Here is a 17276-nt window from a genome sequence, read left to right as displayed (position 1 = left end):
GGATTTTCAGTCCTGAGTTAAGTACCAGTCTACAGTTGTCTTCCTTTATCTCCATCAAGGTTTTCTTTATTCACTGGTTATTAATTATTACGAGAGTTGAGGGTCTTCGTTTCTCATAGTTTTTATGTTCCCTGTGCTATTTTCTCTACTGATCATTACCGCAATTGCAATTTATATCTTGCCATCATCGTTCTCTGTATTTTCTCCTTTAATCAAGAATTGTCTTCCTTTATTGGGTGATTCTCTTTTGCAGGCTTCTAGGAGGGTGACAGTTGGAATGTTAAAATTGAAAGGGGAACTGGTATAGCCAAGCTCTGACATCTTCATATCTTTTTTTGTCTGCTGTTTTGGCATTTTGGTGGATGGATAACCTAAAAATAATTTTAAACACGTGGAGATTCTGAATAAAATATAACAAACATCTCTTTAAATGTGGAATTTTGCTTCCTTAAAAGTCACAGGATTACCTAAGACCATAACCAGAAAGGAAGCTAAAACTCAGAGATACAAGCATGATCATCTCCTCTTCTCTTCCTCTTTCCTGCCACTCATCTTGTTTTCTCAGCTTTGGTGCTGCAGGGGCTAGACTTTCATAGACATTTCCAATCAATGAAAGAATTTCTTTTACTCTCATCAGCAATTCAGTTATTGATGTTAACATATGTATCATTTCAGTTCTTCTCAGTTGCTTATTTTTATCACTAATGGTGTTCAGAGAGGTATTTTTGTCCTAAAAGTTACTAAGATGTTATGAACATTTTATATCTGGTTTCTAGGTAAATTTTGAAATATTTTCAACTGTTTGATTGTCTGTTTTAGAAATTATGTTTATTTCAAGTGGTTGATTCAAATAAAATGGAAAAATTTGATCCACAAGAAAAATAGGACAAAAATCTTAGGAGTTGTGAAGATTTGGGTTCACCTATTTGAGTATTATTTCCACACACATACCCACACATGCATGTGCACGTGTGAGCACACACACACACACACATGTATAAACACCTTAGAAAAATATTCTTACACATTTTAAATTTCTGGTGAAGGAATGAAATTCTTATGGAACTTAATCTATGTTTTAAAAAATCCATAGGTTTGACATATTAAAACTCTAAACTATTTGGAATAAATAGCAGTTTAAAACAATAATAGTAAAGAGTTCATAGGATTTATAGATTTTCAGAAATATTAAGTGATTTTCCCAATGGTTAGGTACTAAAAGCCAAGCTTCCATTGGAACTGAGATCTTTTACATCTACCTTTTCCAGAAAGAGAATTTTTAATTTATGGTGGAGATTCATTCTAGAATAGTACATTTCAGTTTCTCCATCGCACATTTGGCTGTATCCAAGTACCTGGGAAACCAAATTAGTGCAAAAAATAGACTTTATTATAATAGTTTGTTTAGACTTTGTCTTAAGTTAATTATTCCCTTTACTCATCATTACTTTTTGGATTGCCAATCTTTTTCCTTACTTAAATTCTATAGAAATTCTCTTACTAAAGTTGCATAACTACCATTCATTTTTAATGTGCATAAAATGCTATTTTACCCTCAATCTTGGAAGATAATTCGTCTGGAAGTAGGATGCTAGATTGACAGTGATTTTTCTCTTTTCACATGAAGATATTATACTTTTTTTCTTTATTGTTTTTGTTGAAAAGTCAGCTGTAGGTCTACTTATTATTTATTTTTAGACAGAGTTTTTTCTCCTAGTGTTTTTTTTAACATGTTATCTTTGTCTTAGGTGTTTTGTAGTTTCACTGTGCTGTGTGCTTTGCAGTTTCACTGTGACATATCTGAGCTGTATTCTTTTCATTTATCTTAGTATTCCTAGAATTATTAGTGAATTATCAATATGAAAAGTTCTTAGCCATTGACTATTACTTGTCTTTATCATTTTCTCTTTATCTTCTTATTCTATCCTGTCTTTCACATTTCTTTCTCTTGTTACTTTGTATTGCATTATATACTTAAACATATCAATTTCAGCCCCCTTTTCTTGAGCTGTATCTTGTCTATTATTAAACTAATCTATTTTAAATGTTATATTTTCAATTTATAGAAATACTATTTGGTTAATTTTCACATCTGGTCAAATTTTATTGTCCTCTTATTCTTTAGTCATATTTTATAGCTTCTAGTTCTTTTGTCATATTGATTATATGTATTTTATATTCTGTTGCTGATCATTCCACTGTTGTTGATCATTCCAGTATGTGAAGTTTTTGTGGGTTTTATTCCTCAGCATTTTTATTTACTTTTCTTTGTTTCTGCTAATTCTTACTCATGGTGGCTTGTTTCCTTTTTTTTTTTATTTAGTGATTTTTAATTTGTTTTTCTCAGAGCTTTATCTATTGGAACTCTTGGAGACCTGAGAATAACGTTCACATTTTTAGAGAGGATTTATATCTTCTGCTAAGTATTTATATCTGCCATTGAAACTACAAATCTTAGACCATGTTATTTTACATTTTGGTTTACAATCTGAGGATCATAGAAATTGTATGTTTTTGCCCCAAATTCTCTGTATGAGTATTGAAATGTGTGTAGGAATTCTTTTTTTTTTAATTTATTTTTATTGTAAACAAATGGGATACATGTTGTTTCTGTTTGTACATGGAGTAACAGCATACCATTTGCATATTCATAAATTTACATAGAGTAATAATGTTTGATTCATTCCATTATTTTTTTCCTTCCCCCCCACCCCTCCCACCTCTCTTTTCCCTTTATACAGTCCCTCCTTCCTCCATTCTTGTCCCACTCCCATCCCCCATTAAGTGTCATCATCCGCTTATCAGTGAGATCATTTCTCTTTTGGATTTTTGAGATTGGCTTATCTCACTTAACATGATATTCTCCAATTTCATCCATTTGCTTGCAAATGCCATAATTATATTATTCTTTATAGCTGAGTAATATTCCATTGTATATATATATACCACAGTTTCTTTATCCATTCATCAATTGAAGGGCATCTAGGTTGGTTCCATAGTCTGGCTATGGTGAATTGAGCCGCTATGAACATTGATGTGGCTGTATCTCTGTAGTGTGCTGATTTTAAGTCCTTTGGGTATAGGCCGAGGAGTGGGATAGCTGGGTCAAATGGTAGGTCCATTCCAAGTTCTTAAGGAATCTCCACACTGCTTTCCAGAGTGGCTGCACTAATTTGCAGTCCCACCAGCAATGTATGAGTGTACCTTTTTCCCCACATCCTCTCCAACACCTATTGTTGCTTGTGTTCTTGATAATCGCCATTCTAATTGGGGTGAGATGGAATCTTAGTGTAGTTTTGATTTGCATTTCTTTTATCACTAAAGATGGTGAACATTTTTTCATATGTTTGTTGATTGCTTGTCGATCTTCTGTGAAGTGTCTGTTCATTTCCTTAGCCCATTTGTTGATTGGGTTATTTGTATTCTTGGTGTAGAGTTTTTTGAGTTCTTTATATATTCTGGAAATCAGTGCTCTATCTGAAGTATGAGATGCAAAGATTTTCTCCCACTCTGTAGGCTCTCTCTTGTGTAGGAATTCTTGTGGGGAGCAGGTATTTATTTCTTTCCCTCTTTCACTTAGAACTAAGACCTAGGTAGACATTCCTACCTTCCCCCTCTGTGCATCTTTAAAATTTCATTTTCACCAAGGTTTTTTTTTTTTTTTTTTTTTTTTTTTTTCTCCTGGAGGTTTTAAGAGTTTCTCAGAGATTTCTGTTAACAGCCTCCTAGTTTGCTTGGAATTCAAACTTTGTCTCCCACACTCTTACACTCCCACCTTGAGTGACTGGTTAAAAATAGGCTGTATTTTTTTTTTAATTTTTAAAAAATTTTATTATTTTTTGATTCTTTGTACACAAATGGGGTACAATTTTCATTTCTCTGATTGTAAATGAAGTAGAGTCACAGTTTGTGTAATCATACATGTACATAGGGTAATGATGTTTGTCTCATTCTATTATCTTTCCTTCCCCCCACCCCCTCCCCACTTCTCATTTTCCTCTGCACAATCCATCTTTCCTCCATTCTTGCCTTACCCCCTCCCCACTGTAATGTGTTTTCTGACCTGGATGAAATTAAAGTATAAATCAATAATTAAGGGATAACAACAAAGTCATCAAATATTTGAAAACTAAACAGCATAATGTTAAATAATGAGTCAAAGAGGAAATTCCAAGTTAACTATTGAAAAAAGAATAAAATTAAAATTGAAATATAGCATTAAAAAATAGGCTGGGGTTCACATGAGTTGGCAGATTCCCTAGAACAAATACCTGTTCCAGTGCTAACCCCCTGGATTCATACTAGTGGTTTGGGTGATGTCCAGATCCAGAGGGCTAAGCATTTGAGAGCCTTGGGAAAGAAAACAGAGAATGACACTAATATGCCTAAGTTCAGTATGCTGGGAGGATAGGGTATGAGGTTTGGGAGAGGCTGGAAAGGAAGGCATGGAGATCATTATCCCAATTTTGTAAACCACTTTAAATGTTTAGATTTCATGTATCATAAATATTTACTTGTGCATCTGTCTCTTCAAATAGAATATGGATATAAGAGGGCCAAGATGATAATTCCATACTTCAGAACATCCTTCAGCTGTGCTTGGCATGTAACTGGTGTGTTTATAGATGCATGGTGATTGAGTGAACTCATTGGATACTCACAAAAGCCTTGTACAATAGGCATTGCTTACCTTTATTTTATACTTGTGTACAATAGAGCCTAAGCGAGGGTGAGTTGCTTTTTAATATAACAAGGTCAAATGTGATGAGATGATTTCCAAACCTAAGTCTTTGGATTTGGTTTCTAGTAATTCTTCTTTATTTCATACTACCTTTCAGTCAGGGAGTGCTGAGCTTACAGAAAATATGCATGAATACCTAAAATGACACAATTTTAAAATGTCTAAGCATTCTAAATGCAACTATGTTTTCTTTTTTTCAGACAGAAAAAGGTAGTGCCCTTCATGAAGCAGCTTTGTTTGGAAAGGTGGACGTCGTGCGAATTTTGTTAGAAACAGGTAGCTGTTCTGGTTCATGGAGACTATCCTGCCAAATATTGTTTCTATTTCAGGAATGGACAAAGGAAAGTGACAGTTTTCTTCATAATTATTCTTTTCTTCAAATTGCAGGGATGTAGAATTAATCCTCAGTGTTTAGATAAAATTTGATATGTGTACTTTTCTTCAATAGATGCTTTAGTTAAAAAGCTCTTGGAAATTATTTTATACATTTAAGTTGCATTTAAATGTACTAGAGAAACTAACACAGAGATCTATGTTTTCTAGAAGAAGGAATTGATCTCTGAGAAATTATAATAATTATTTGGTTTGTTGAATACAATATTTTCCTTAGGTTTTTATTTATGAACTATGGTAAACAGAGATTTGAGTTCCCTTTCCTTAAGGAAAATTTTTCTTCTAGTTACTTCATCAACTGAGTAACTATTGTTTGTTGGTTATAGTGACTTATTTTAAAGGAAACCTTTTAGAGGCAGTGCTTTGAAGGAACAGCAAAGTAAGCTTTTTCATCTTCATATGTATATTCTGATACAGATGAAATAAAATTGGAATTGAGGTCAGACATTTTTAAGAATAAAAAAATATAAGTACAAATTCATACTTAATCTTTGATGTGAGTCATTCATATTATGGACTATCACATGTTTATTTTCCTCTGTAAAAAATATAAAAATGAAAAAAATTGATCAACTATTATACTGTGTGCTTTTGTACAAAGTTAACATTTCACGTATAGTTAACTTTGATATGCAGTGTAGTGATATAATAAATTGAGACACTCAAATAAGTTCTGGTCACACATCTGAACACACATTTAAGCAAATACTTAATAATCTTATGTTGAACTAACATCTGGGATCAGATCCTTTAAATTGAATTTGTTTGCAGTTAGGTGTTTGAAGAGCTCACAGATTTCTTTTGGGATACTGTAAGCTATTAAATATTAATAATTTCAGAACTAAAATATTTAATTACTGTATTTTGGTCACATAGTTCAAGAAGTTTGTTCAGGTAAATGGTGTGACTGACACTGAACATAATCTGGCATAAACAAATATCAGAAAGTATTTGGCTTTGTAATTGAAGAAAAAGAATTTGGACACTTGTTCAAAATAATCATCTTTTAAAAATTCTGTATAATCAAGAATTCTAAGAGTCTCCTTATATTCACATAATATATGATTATTATTTATTAAACATTTGTACCATATGATACAGAGTGAATCACATGACCATTGTACTTTAGGAATCGACATTATAAATCAATATTTTTGAGTTTGATAATGTACTAGGTAATTATCACCCAAAAGAAATCATAGGATCCTGAAAAGCAGTCTTAAGCCTTCAAGAATAAATTCATGGGCTGGGGAGATAGCTCAGTCGGTCGAGTGCTTGCCTTGCAAGCACAAGGCCCTGGGTTCGATCCCTAGCACTGCAAAAAAAAAATGTCCTAATTTTGGTAACTTAATCTTTTTGTGTATATAATTTAATTTGTTTAAAATTACCTTTAGTGCTTGGTCAATATATGTTTGAAATTATAACAGTTATATGTCGATGGTGAGGACACTTCATTGATATATATCTGGTGGGTTTTCCTTTTTTTTTTTTTTTTTTTTTTCAGGAATTGATGCTAACATAAAGGATAGCTTAGGTAGAACTGTCTTAGACATTCTGAAAGAACATCCATCTCAGAAATCTCTCCAGATTGCAACACTCTTACAAGGTAAAAGTACCGAATGATGGACAGTTTGCTTTAAATTCAAGATTAAAATAAAACTCATGGTTTCAGGTTTTTTGAATTTACTTTTGAATGAACTTATTTGCTTTATCCATAATAGATTTTTAAACTAAGTAATAATACTTTTTAAATGTTTTGTTTCTGTTTTCTAGGTACTTGGTATTAAATAATGTTGAAGTATTTATTTACTATTTGTTATTAAATCTCTTTAAAACATATAATAAATATTCAGTGATGAACTTGAAATTAATAGGCTATATAAAGGGATGGTTAAATATTATCTTACATGTGAATATTTTAGAGATTTTTTTCATCATTTTGTCCAATTTCTATGACTGTGAAGCAGTCCTTTTTGCACATGAAGGAAATAGAAGCCTTGAGAGATTGTTTTGCTTAAACTCAAGTGTCCTATGCTAAATGGCAGAGCTAGTACATAAATGCTGGATTAACAACAACAAAAATTATATTTAACTCAGGGAATCTGGATTATTTCCTTCCTTATCCAGTAGTACAAGGTAATTCAGTTTTGCTAACCTCTGTTTTTGATAAAGGTCATTTTAGTACATTTGTAGTAAGTTCCAGTCTTCGGGTCTCTTGAAGATTTGACTATCATCTAGATACTATTTGTTTCAACTGCAGAATTGTATACTTCTCTATTTGATCTAAAATTTTATGAAAACTTTAGATTTAAATGCTTTCTCTTTTGCTTGGTAATTAAGTGTGGCATGTAGCATGTAACATTAAAAATCCAGATGTTCTTTTTGTCCTTTTTCGTTAGCTTCTACTGTGTTCAGCAGGGAGATAAATGATGTAAAGCCAAGTAGGACAGGGGACATGCGAAAACAGGAGTCAACAAAGGCCAAAGAGGGGTATAAAGAGTAAATGGGGGACTGGGGTTGTAGCTCAGTGTTGGAGTGCTTGCCTAGCATGTGTGAGGCACTGGGTTCGATTCTCAGAACCACATATAAATAAATGAATGACAATGAAGGTCCATCAACAACTAAATATATCAAAAAAAATTCTTAAAAAACAGTAAATGTCATGATAGTCTCTTTTCTGTTTCCAAAACCTTTCATGGAAGTTTAAATTTATCCCCACAGTTTTCTTGTCAATAAAGAAATTAGTTTCAAGTTAAATGCATACAGAAATGAATCAGCGAAACCAAGCATGACTTTTCATATAAATTCAAGTTAAAATCAAGTTGATTGAAAACTAAGAAATAAAAGTGGCACACATATTTTTATCCATTTCTTCCTCTAGGTACTTGTGTTTCATTTTGGACTTTTACTTCTAGTTGAACTTATGAACAAAACAAAACCAAAGCTTGTACATAACAAAACACAACAAAACTGAGGCTTTTTTAGCATGTGTAAGGCATGAGTTCGATCCTGAGCACCACCTAAAAATGAAACAAATAAAATAAAGGCATGCTGTCCATCTACAACTACAAAAATTTTTAAAAAAATCAGTTTATAGTAAAATTTATAGATAAAGTTACTGCCTTATAAAATTGTCATTCAGTTTACATAATTGCCACATGGTTCAGAAATTTTGAAATCAGAATTCCAAAGGTTGCTTCTTTTTCTAGTAGAATTTGTCCAGTAGAATTGTCCTTTGGTAGAAGCTTTTGAATAGTGTGAGGATACCACTGGCTGGCATCAAGTACAACTTTCTTCACTGGATTTTGAAGAAATAAGATCCTTTTGAATACAGGCAAAAGATTGCATTGAAAAGAGATCTGTGAATTTTATCCTTCATAAGGAAACTATGAACTTGTCACTTGTGGGCTGAATACTTTTGGGATATACCAGATATGTTTTGTTTAGATTACACATTTTGGGCCCACAATTATGTTTCCATAAAAATGTAATCAGCTGTCAACATTAAAAAATCTAGAATTTCAGCTAAAACTCCAGTTTTGACCTCTTAAAAATAGTCTTTCATTTTATGTCATTGATGAACTGTCCTTTGACATTGAGGCTGAATATTAGTTGACATTTATCTCTGTGTTCAGTGCTCTTTTCTTCATGATTAAGAGAAATGTGAAATGTTTTAATATCCCATGTCTTTCTGAGTCTACCATTTGTTAGCTGTATGAACAGGGACAAGTTAATAATCCTCTTTTAGTTTAGTTATCATCCTTAAAACTGAGATAGTAACAATGTATATGTCATAGTTTTGTAGGGATTAGATGATTAGAGGAATGTGTTTGCTATCAACATACATCCAACTTATAGTAGACAAAATTACTACTTTACAAAATTGTCATTCAATCTACATAATTGTCTCATGGTTTAGAAATGTTGAGGATAGAATTCCAGAGGTTGCTTTGTTTTCCTAGTACACTTGTCCTGTAGAATTGTCCTTTGATTCTAAATATACAAGTACTGCATACATAGTAAGCCATATTTATGTTTTTACTGCTATTACTAGTATTATGTCTATCAAAAAAGGAAAAAGGAAAGGTTGAGTGTGGGACATTACTCCAAGAATAATGGGAGTGAATATTATTTTGTGGAAATAAAGTTAAATATGTAAATTATGCTTTTCTGGCAAGATTATAACACTATTATAAAATAAACAACACATTTCATTCATATTACCTGACAGGTGGTTTAACTAATCTGAATTGAACATTTCTGTTCAATAGAGGTGAACAGAGATGTTTGAATAATCAGGTCTATTCAAAGGATCTTTCAGAGAGCTTTAAATCTTCAGATTGAAAAATTTTAGGGAGACTAGGATGCTATTGCATCTTCAACAGATGTACATGTATATGTATGTATGTATGTATGTATGTATGTATTTATTTATTTATTCTGTGTGGTGCCGGAGATTGAACCCAGGGCCTCATGCTTGCTAGGTAAGCATTTTGCCACTGAGCTACATCCCCAGCCTCAGATTTATTTAGTTTTAAGAAAATAATGGGATAAGTTTAGTTTTCAAAAGAAAGGGTTCATGAGTTTTTCCCAAAGTATCTTTTTTTAATTTAAAAATCTCAAATTAATGGCACATCAAGAAGTACTTATGTTTTTTTTAAAGTTATTCGAAAATGTATGATATTTTTAAGATATGAGGAAATAAATGAAAGATGGATCACCAGAAGTAAAAAAAGTTTATTAATTTTTAACATAAGTGAATTCAAGTATGTAATCTCAAACACATATATACACAGAATATTTAGAAGGCGTGGGAAGAGCAACGGTCCTTGAAGAGCATGTACAGGAAGAAACAACACAAGAAACCCACATTTCATCGCCTGTTGAATCTCCTTCCCAAAAGACCAAAAGTGAGTAAATAATTATAAAGCCTTGAAACTATACTACACTTATAGTATAATTTATTGTGTATGCATAAGAGGGCTAACAGTTGTAAAAATTTCAAGTGTTATAACCTATTCTTTATATTTTATACATTTATTCAGTCAACATTTATATAGTTCCTACTACTTGCTAGGAACCATTTTCAGCCCTGAGATATAGCGGTGAGCAAAGCAGATAGCAGCCCCTGTGGTAATGATGTTCATATGAAGTGATATTTTATAGCTTTTTAAAATAAATGTGTTTTTCTAGATTTATTGAGGTTTACTTGACAAATAATAAATTGTTTATGTTTACAGTATACAGTATAATATTGATATACATATACATTGTAAATTGATTATCATAATAAAGTTAATTAACAAATTTATACCTTCACATAGTTAATTTTTTTTGATGGTGGTGAACACTGAATATCTATCTTAGCAAATTTCATGTATATAATACAGTATTATTAACTATAGTCACCATACTACACATTAAATCTCTAGAATTTTTTCATTCCCCTGTCACTGAATTTTGAACCCTTTGATAAGTATCTCTTCATTATCTCCACCCTTCAGCCCTTGGCAACCACTTTTCTACGCTCTGATTTTATGAGTTAGACATTTTTATATTCTACATGTGAGATTATACAGTATTTGACTTTCTGTGTCTGCTTTCACTCAGCAAAATGTCCTCCAGTTTTACCCATATTGTCTTAAATGATAGGATGTTGTTTTTTTAAAATATTTTTTTAGTTGTCCACAGACCTTATTTATTTATATGTGGTGCTGAGAATCAAACCCACTGCCTCACACATGATAGGCAAGCACTCTATCACTGAGCTATAACCCCAGCCCAGGATGTTCTTTAAGACTGAAGACTGGATAATAGTTCTTAGGTACACAGACATACACACAGACCACAAAATGGACAGTGCGTGCGCGCGCACACACACACACACACACACACACACACAGTATATTCTTTATCCATTCATTTAACAATAAACACTTAGGTTGTTTTCATATCTTGGTTATTCTGAATAATTCTGCAATGAACATGGGGGCACACATCTTTCTTTAAGTTATGATTAATTTGCTTTGGTTAAATACCTACAGGTGGGATCACTAGTAGTTCTATTTTTAATTTTTTGAGGAACCATCAGATCATTTTCCATTATAGCTATACCATTTTGCATTCCCACTATTTTCTCCAAAACCTTACCAACATTTATCTTTTTTGATAATAGCCATTCTAAAATGTGTGAGGTAATAGCTCATTGTGGTTTTGATTTATATTTCCTTGATGATTAATGATTAATTATGTTGAATACCTTCTCTTATACCTGTTGACACATTTGTATGTGTTTTTTGGAGAAATGACCGTTCAGGACCTTAGTTCATTTTTTTAGGCAAGTTATTTGATGTTTTCCTATTGAGTCGTTTGAGCTCCTTATATATTTTGGATATTGAACCCTAATCAGGTCTGTGGTTTGCAAATATTTTCTTCTGTTCCATAGGTTGCCCTTTTACTTCATTGGTTCTTTCTTTTGCTGTGCAGAGACTTTTGTTTGATGCAGTCCCACTTTTCTATTTTTGATTTTGTCATCTATACTTTTGCTGTCATATTAAAAAAAAATCATTGTCTAGACTAATGTCAAGAAGCTTTTTCTCTGTTTTCTTCTAGGAGTTTTGAGGTTCCAGGCCCACAGTTAAGTTAATTTATTTTAAGTTGATTTTGTATTCTATATATGTATATTCCATTTTTTCAACACCATTTGTTACATACATTTTTATGTATTGTCAGTTCTTGGTACACTTGTTGAAGAGCTATAATAATAAAAATATCATGGAACTGGCATAAAAAACAGACACGGACCAATGAAATAAAATTTAAAAATCCAGAAATAAACCCACACATCTGTGGTCAACTGATCTTAAATATGTTTTTATTTCAGAATAAAAATAATAATATCTATATTATAAATGCTGGAAATATTTTTTCAGAATAAATTATAGGAATAAAGTACTTTTCTGAGAGTGCTAAGAAAAGTGAATATTTGCATGTAACCTATGAAATATTCATGTTTGGCAGGTTATATGTATTAGTTATCTGTTCCTTCTGTGTTTTCCCTTTATATCATATATATAGTTATAATTATCTACTTGTATAATTATTTTAAAAAGTTCTATTTATGTTTATTGAAACCAGGAAGTAGACTCTCAGTATCATTTCAAATTTGCTAATGAATCATCAAGTGATTCTGTCAGTGAAGTGCTAGTAAAAGATTATTGAAAAATTAATTCCTTTAATAAATAAAGCTATAGGAATTATAATTCCAGGTATTTTTATATATTACAAATATGTAAACTTTCAAGACTTATTTCTATTTTGAGAAAGAATAAATACAGGCAAAATCAGTATCTCTTTTGTCTGTTAATGTTCTTATATTATTGTTTAATACTTTGTTTTTGCCAGATGTCTGTGACTACTTATTCTTGTCATATTTTGAGTACCAGCACCAGAGTTTTCATATTTTTACTATTTAAGTTTCAGCATTAGTCTTTCTTGAAACTTGATAAAATTGCCATCTTTTTACAGGTGAAACTGTGACTGGAGAACTATCAAAACTCTTGGATGAAATAAAACTCTGTCAAGAAAAGGATTATTCTTTTGAAGATTTGTGCCATACAATATCAGACCACTACTTAGATAACTTGAGCAAGATTTCAGAGGAAGAACTTGGGAAAAATGGAAGCCAGAGTGTAGTAAGTAAGGGGGAAAATGAAGACGATGCATTTGTCTTTGCTAGTTCAGTATGTACACTTAAATGGCATGGGATTGGGTCAGTGTTAGATTTTTGGATTCCACCATTATCAAATGCCAGTCTCTCTTCAGTGTTTCTCTGATGTGCATTGGGGTTCTATGCTTACTGCATATGTAGTGATGGTCTCTCCTCTGTCAGACTCTCGTAACACGGGAATCATAGCTTCTTTGGTTATGTTCATTTAGTTTTATTGAACATAATTATACTGGTTCCCAAAGAAACTGCCTTTTGTCTCTCTTCCCCATTTTCTCTATAGAATCAGTCTAATCCCTCTTTAAGAAGAAGGAGAGAGCCAAACTATGTGTCTAGCTCCTCAATCACTCCTTAAGTCATAATAGGAGAAAGATGTCGAAAATTGAATCTGTATGTTTTCATAATCTGAAAATCCCAAGGGGATTCTCTTTTATGAGCTTACAGTCTAAAGTATGAGTTAGAGATTCTTGTTCATTATGGATTTTTAAAAAATTTTTTTAGTTATAAATGAACACAATCACCTTTATTTATTTATTTTTATGTGGTGCTGAGGATCAAACCCAGGGCCTCACACATGCTAGGCAAGTGCTTTATCACTGAGTTACATCCCCAACCTTCATTGTGGATTTTTATATTAACATAATAGCAAGCAAAACTGTCGAGAATCAATCAACTTAAAATTAAGATTTATAAATCTAATTTTGTCCTATAGAGAAAGGATTGATAGTATATACTGGTAGTAAAGAAAATATATTATTATGATATAAACCATTTACTCACTCTTAGAACTTTAGAGAAACTTTATACTTTACTCAAAAGCCAATAATAGAGTGTTAAGTATTCCATATTATTATTGAAAACTAAAACAAATTGAAGTAAAGTGATTATCCATATCTATTTTGAGAACATTTACTTCATTTTCCTACTTGAAAATGAAGTTTCCCTGAAGAGCATTTGCTAATCTAGTTCCATGGCTAAACTTACCTCCTAGGCCAGCTTTTTTTTTTTTTTTTGTTTCTTTTCTTTTTTTCCTACACTGTATTTTGTAACATATCACATTATTAGCCCCCCCCAAGTAGTTATAAGTAATTTTTACATGTACTGAATACTTGTAGGTTTTGTAAAATAAAATTTTTATATTAATGAAATGTTCATGATACATTAGACAATTCCATTTGAAAATCTAAAACAAATAATATGCTATTACAAAATTACAAAGCAGTTGCATTTTAGCATTTTCTTGAAAGTTACTTATAAATTATAACTTGGAAGTTAAAACACATTTGTCCTGCATAACTGAGGCATTAAACTTGGGTTTTTATATCTGTTAATATATTCAGATATTTTATATCTGTTATATTCAGACTCTAATTCTCTAAATATTTCTCTAAACTGGTATCTTCTTGCTCTCTAGTTCTAAACTTACAAAAATTTTCCAAGCTATTCCAAAAGTCCTAATTTTCTAAACCAATGGTTTCTAAACCTTTCTTGTTGTGTATACCCTTAGTGTGGAAACTTTAGTGAGCATCCCTAAATGTATGTTTATAAATTATGTATCATTTAGATGAGACATCTATTACCCAATAAATTCAAAACAAGAAAGGCAAGGAATAGAAGAATAGAAGCTGTGATTTTTTTTTTTCCCCTTTTACTCAGTAACTTATGTTCTCTGGAGTTTGTGCACTCTGTTTGGAAATCATGACAGAAGCTTTCAGTGGGTGACAGCAGGAGCTTTTGATATTGAGAGGGTGATATAGTTTGGAGGAGAGATGGCCAAAATCTTTTTCAATTTTTTTAATAAGCAGAAGACTATTGATATAGTGGCAAGAGAGAAATTGTTTATAAATTAAATTTAACTTCTTGAAATGTGAGCCCTTATGTTCCTATACCACCCTTTGTTCCCATGGCAAACCTTTATAATAGTGCTTTTGCAACTGTTGTCATAGAAAACATTAAAAGTTACATGAGACAGAAAAGCAGACAATATTTATGAGTAACAGCAAGTAGTTCTATTTATTTGGAGCTGTAGAGTTTTGAGAAGGGAAAGATGAAAAATAAGATTAGAAGGCCATAATAAGATTAGAAGATAATACAGTCAGGCCATAGATAATTTTGAATGTCAAGTGAAGAATTTTGGTTTTTATTTTTTAGAAAATGAGAAAAATCTAAAGGATTTTGGGCAGATAAAAGACATCAATGGAACTGGCCTTTTAGAAAATGAATATGTTAGAAAGTTGTTATTGAATGTTTACAAAGTAATCTAATTATATTGGCCCTTCTTTGTGACCTGTGTTATTTGTTTTCATTCTCTTTTCATTTATATATTTGTTTCCATTCATCAAAATTGTGTTTCTGGAGTATTGTCTTGAATTATCCTCTCAAATTATGCAGGAACCTTAATGAAATACTTCAATATCACCCAATACAGATAATTATTACTGTGTTTGGAGTTATAGATTTATAAGAACAAAATGAAATATGGTCCTTGATTTCAAGAAGTTCAAAATGCCTGTCCCATGGAGCCTTCAATACAGTGTACAGACAAGACTAACATATAAAACAAATATATATTGCGATTTTATATTTAGTGGGTGCTTGGTATTTCCTATTTTGATGCTTTACATGATTTAGGCTCTATTGAGCAATTTTAACAGTGAAGTTATAGATTTAGGACATGACTCAGATTTAAAATGGCATAGTGAAGATTAAAATCAATGCCAATATTTAAATTCCCAGCTACATTTCTTATAGTAAGATACTCTGTGGCTAAAGGAATTTTCTTTTTAAGGGAGAGATCAGTGAAGATTTATAGGTATTCATTGAAAGCTGCATGTGTTGATAGGGAGAGACTAAAATGAATCCTGGAGGAAAGGGAAATGTGCCTTGACTTGTATTGGAATGAATGAGAGGTTTCAGCCTAAAAAAGACTGTACAAAAGCATAGCAGAGAGAATTAGCATATAATTTGAAGAGAATGGTTTACTATGAGAGTTAGTTTTGAAAATATTTGTAAATATTTTCAAGTAAGTAAAGATAAAACCTAGCACTTATGGAAGACTCACAATAAGCCTCTGAGATAGTAGTATTCTTCCAATTTTATAGCAGAGAAAGTGGAAGCATGGAGAGTTGTGATGAGTTTCCAAGTTCACAGTGTTTAAGATAGTACTAAACACCCAGCTTGTTCATTGTAATATGAAAAATAATTCCTAAAGTATTTCAGATGAGATCAAATGAAAGGAAAACATGTTTTTTTAAGCATTCCTGTTATTCACAATTGTATTTACATATTAAATGTGATATGACTTGAATTTTGGGAGTATTTTTGCCCTCCTTAGTTCAGTGTAACTTTTATCACCTTTTTTCTTCCAATAGAGGGCACTCTTGAGTCAGAAATGCAAATATAAAATCAGACATCTTATGTAAGAACTTTTATTTTTGTACTGGAGATCTTTGGTTTTGTAAGTATTAACATTAAGGTGGTAGTTTGAACAGTTTTACTAAATAAGTGAATTTAAAATTAAATTCTTAATACAATTGAATATATTCAGTCAGAGGCTTTGCATTTAATGTAAAGGCTGGTTCAAGTTAAAAGTACCTTTGTTTTACACACATTTTAATCCAGCAGTCTGTTCTAAATACTCTTATAATATGCATATGAAACAATTTTCTAAGTTGAATTAGGATATTATGTAATATAACATGTAGATTTTGAAGAAATATAAATACCTTCACATTCTTTACTAGCCTATGAAATCTGTTATCTTCATTTATTTTCCCAAGCCCTAAGTTTGATTTTTTTTTCTCCACATGTTTAGACAATGTACACAATTCTTACATGTGAACACACCATGACAAAGGTTAGCTAATGAAGAACAGTAGAGCAGATTTGATGTAGCTTTCAGGAAAATATTTTTTTTCTTAGATTTAAAATGGAAAAAGCATTATTACTTCATTATCCTGTGTCTCTAAGAAATAAATAAGAAGGTTGCAGGATAAAATGCTGCAAGCTTTTTTCCTCCTGAGGGAGAACGTGGACATAAGCAGCATCCGGAATATTTTGTTTAAAAGGGGTTGCGCTAAATTTAAAAAAAAAAGTGTGGGGGGGGTACATTGTGCTGGTGTGTTTTGTGCAGTATCACTCAGCCAGAACACTTCCTTTCTGCTATTTTACTTTTTTTTCCTCTGTAAAATCTTTAATTATATGTCAGCCCTCTGAAATATGAGATATTTTAATATGTCAGGATTTCAAGATTCACCTTGAAAGATCTCCATTTACACTAAACTTCTATAAAGTCCTTGAGAGCACTATCCAGAGGAAGGTTCCTGGTTTTGGAATATATACTTAATTTGGTGCCCAAATCATCAAGTCTTAAAGGTCAATTGAGTCAGGTTGGATTTCCTAAAAACAATTAGTGTT

The 17276-nt window shown here is 31.7% G+C and overlaps 1 protein-coding gene across 9 annotated transcripts in view; it reads left to right on the top strand.

The window, feature by feature from the left end:
* ANKS1B (ankyrin repeat and sterile alpha motif domain containing 1B) overlaps nt 1-17276 on the top strand; it is a 1201009-nt gene that overhangs the window by 234013 nt on the left and 949720 nt on the right. For all 9 annotated transcript variants that reach the window (XM_079141356.1, XM_079141354.1, XM_079141351.1 and 6 more), the window contains exons 5-8: nt 4942-5017; nt 6639-6740; nt 9931-10044; nt 12662-12828. In XM_079141356.1, coding sequence (XP_078997482.1) covers nt 4942-5017; nt 6639-6740; nt 9931-10044; nt 12662-12828 — 459 coding nt within the window. The remainder of the gene's footprint in view (nt 1-4941; nt 5018-6638; nt 6741-9930; nt 10045-12661; nt 12829-17276) is intronic.

This window comes from Sciurus vulgaris (assembly GCF_902686455.1).
Source record: "Sciurus vulgaris genome assembly, chromosome: 5".
NCBI classification, from domain to species: Eukaryota; Metazoa; Chordata; class Mammalia; order Rodentia; family Sciuridae; genus Sciurus; species Sciurus vulgaris.
This window is presented reverse-complemented; position numbering and strand designations above follow the sequence as displayed.